The sequence below is a fragment of the Galeopterus variegatus genome, unplaced genomic scaffold (assembly GCF_000696425.1).
Source record: "Galeopterus variegatus unplaced genomic scaffold, G_variegatus-3.0.2 Scaffold2357, whole genome shotgun sequence".
Classification (NCBI taxonomy): Eukaryota; Metazoa; Chordata; class Mammalia; order Dermoptera; family Cynocephalidae; genus Galeopterus; species Galeopterus variegatus.
Window position 1 is genome coordinate 134,388 of NW_007728468.1, and position 2,963 is coordinate 137,350.

General features: G+C 45.5%; 2 protein-coding genes across 2 annotated transcripts in view; one reads left to right on the plus strand and one right to left on the minus strand.

Moving 5' to 3' along the window:
- The window catches only part of THAP9 (THAP domain containing 9), an 18,798-nt gene extending 17,340 nt beyond the window's left edge, over positions 1-1,458 (minus strand). Inside the window, exon 1 of the mRNA XM_008581441.1 lies at positions 1,120-1,458. Within this exon, the coding sequence (XP_008579663.1) occupies positions 1,120-1,199 (80 nt within the window). The 5' untranslated portion in view covers positions 1,200-1,458. The remainder of the gene's footprint in view (positions 1-1,119) is intronic.
- Positions 1,456-2,963, plus strand: part of SEC31A (SEC31 homolog A (S. cerevisiae)) — an 85,122-nt gene continuing 83,614 nt past the window's right edge. The window contains exon 1 of the mRNA XM_008581443.1: positions 1,456-1,931. The gene's annotated coding sequence lies outside the window, so the exon portion shown is untranslated. The remainder of the gene's footprint in view (positions 1,932-2,963) is intronic.

The window sequence follows — 2,963 nt, forward strand, 5'->3', positions numbered from 1 at the left end:
AAAAAAAAAAAAAAAAAAAAAAAAAAGGTGGGGGTGGGGCGAGGGAGTAATTGTGAGCACGCTTACTGGCTTCAGGCAAGTTAACAATAGAAAGCAGTTTAAAATAAAAAAGAGAAAGTTAACTAGTTGATGGGAAAACGTAGTGAAGGAGACAGGAAAGGATGAAATTACAACAGCTTAGGTGGAGGTACCAGTCCTATTTAAAAAAAAAAAAAAAATTAATGACTACCAAAGGCCTACCATACATAATCGAAACACCTTTACCTGACATTTAAATTTTTAAAATAATTTATCTCCAAGGTAGTTTTCCATTCCTCTACATTCCTTCACTTTACCTCTATATTTTTTTAAGCTAGTCCTACTTAAAGTGCTACTCTCCTCTCACTCCCACTTCCACCCATAAGTCTTTTTGATCTCCTCATAAAAAGTGCTTTCTCATTATTCAACTCTCTACATCTCATTAATGTCTTAATAGGCTACCTCTTTTCGAGGTCTATCTCTTTTTCGCTGTGAGGATCTATTTTACCTACTTTTGTACTTCCCAGTATGCCTTAAATATTGACTTGTATGACCTATACCAGTCTGAATTCACATTAGACTGGTCTGAAATTCTGCCCCACTCGAGCCAAATGAAGCTTCTTTGCGATGATCAGATAGAGCCAGAATTGGACCGGCCTCGTAGATCTCAGCTAATAGTACTGAACTTGCACAGTCAGGCAGCAAGGGCGAAAACTGTACTTAGGCTCAAGAAGACGCCAGGCACTCTAATGGAATCGCATGCCTTCAACGTTTTTCCCAAACTGCCCTCCCTCCCGGTCTCCGCACTTTAAGTAATAAGACCACCGAAAGAAAACAGGACTCCCTGAGTAACTCGCGTCAAAAGCGACTGGGTAAGTGTCAGGTAGTGAAAAAGAATCAGCCACTTGGAGGTGAACGCTGGGCGCAGGAGGAGAGGGAAGAACCTCGACTCTCTAAGTTCCCCAGTTCCGCTCCCCCGCCCCACGCTAACGTCACGCCACGTCGACGGCGCGACGCACTGCTCGGCCCCGCCCCACCCTGGCCCACAGCCCGCCAGGCCCTGCAGGGAATTCGGTGCCTCCAGGCCGTTCTCACACGCACTGGTGGAAGGAGAGGCCACGCTCCCGGCTCAGCACGGTGTCCCGGGTGCTGCAGCCCACTGCAGAGCAACTTCGGGTCATCTTCTTGTTACGTGGGGCTCCACCTTCAGGGTTCCCGCGACAGCATGAATTGCGATAAACTTAGCTCCGCCCGTTGACTCGGAGTCTTCGACCTTTATTTGTGGGGAAAGGCGGGCTTTCGAGACCCGGGACTCCCACCCTTCCTCTGGATAGGCGCAGCTCTTGGCGCCGTGGCCAATCACAGGCCACATCGTGTTGCAGCAGCCAATCGGAAAGGCTGGGGCATCAGACGCTCACGTGACCGCTCCTCCCGGTCAGTTGGAGGGTGGGTAATGGTTTTTGCTGTAACTCATTTTCCTCCTCCTTTCACGCGCTCCTCCTCAATCCGGCTCCATCGAGCTTCTTGTGAGGCTGAACCTGAAAATGCAAAGCAGAGAGGCAGGACCAAAATTGAGGAGCATGCGGGGCATGCCAGTGGGTCTCCGGGTGCGATCGGTGAAACTCACTGGAGGGCATCGGGAGGAAGGGATATGAGGGAGTGGGATACCCGTGGTGCCGTAGAAATGCTGAAGACAAAGTCGAGCCGAGAATAAGTGATTTACTGGGAAGCGTGTCATTGCCTTGCTTTTTATTTTGTAGTTTTCTGATGCGGAGATAACGTAGGAGCTCTTGGCTGTAGGCATGTGATTCCAGAGGAGCGTGAGAGTCTGAAATGAAGATACGTCGACTTTTAAATCAACAAACACCTTCTGAAGGACACTTTGCTACAATGAGGGAATTAAGGAAGTAAAGGTAAGGTCCTTGGGAACCCTTGGGAAATATTATGGTCTAGTGGGGACTCAGCAATAAATAGTAAAAGGAGGGGCAGTGAAGTGGTTTTCGTTTGGAATGGGGTATCATGGATAGCTTTAAGGAGTGAGATCTAACAGCAGTGTCTTAGTTAAGCTCTTTATGTTTATGGTATGAGATTTCAGTTTTCATAGAAGATAGAAAATGGGCCATACGGCATATTTTGTCTTTTGGGAGGAGAGCCTTAGCATATTAAGTGGCTTTTTTCTCCTGGATGACGTTGGAGGCCTCTAATGAAAAAAACCGAGAAGTGTTTGTAACTTTTTTATTTCTCTCTGTAGCTCACAAAAATGATTCCAGATTTCCAGGCTTGTTCTAACAAAATTACTTCATTTTTCCCTTTTTGTTTCCTTTGTCCGAATTTCGGCCAGAAAGATTCATACCAAGGTATTAGTTATTCATACCTATTTTCCATTACGATATGCTTATACCTTATCTGATTGAAATTAACAGAGCTTTTGTTTATGTTTTCTTAAACGTCACATGGCCTAAGAATAATTCATGAACTTTGGAAAAATTGGTCCCTAGGAGATGTGCAGGGCAAATGCTCACTTGGCTCTAAGACATGCAGAGGGTTGGGAACTGGATTGAAAATACTGTCAGTTGATTGGACTATTCAGAGCCTTTTCTAGTACTCAACCTATTAAGACCTGAGAGATGCTAAATAGAAGTAGCATTATCGTTGTCAATTATCTTTAAGGAAGAAACTGGTTGACTCATATTTTTGTAACAGTTCTATTTAGATATAATTCTTGCACCAGACAACTAACAGATGTAAAGTGTACAATTCATTGGTTTTTAGTATACGTACAGAGTTGTGCAGCCATCACCACAGTCAGTTTTTTTTTCCCCCTTTTTGTCTTTTTTCGTGACTGGCAACAGATCGCAACCCTCAGTGTCGCGCCCAGACCGTTCGGGACCGGCAACGGGATTGCAACCCTCGGTGTTGCTCCCTCACCTCGCTCAGCCAGTGAG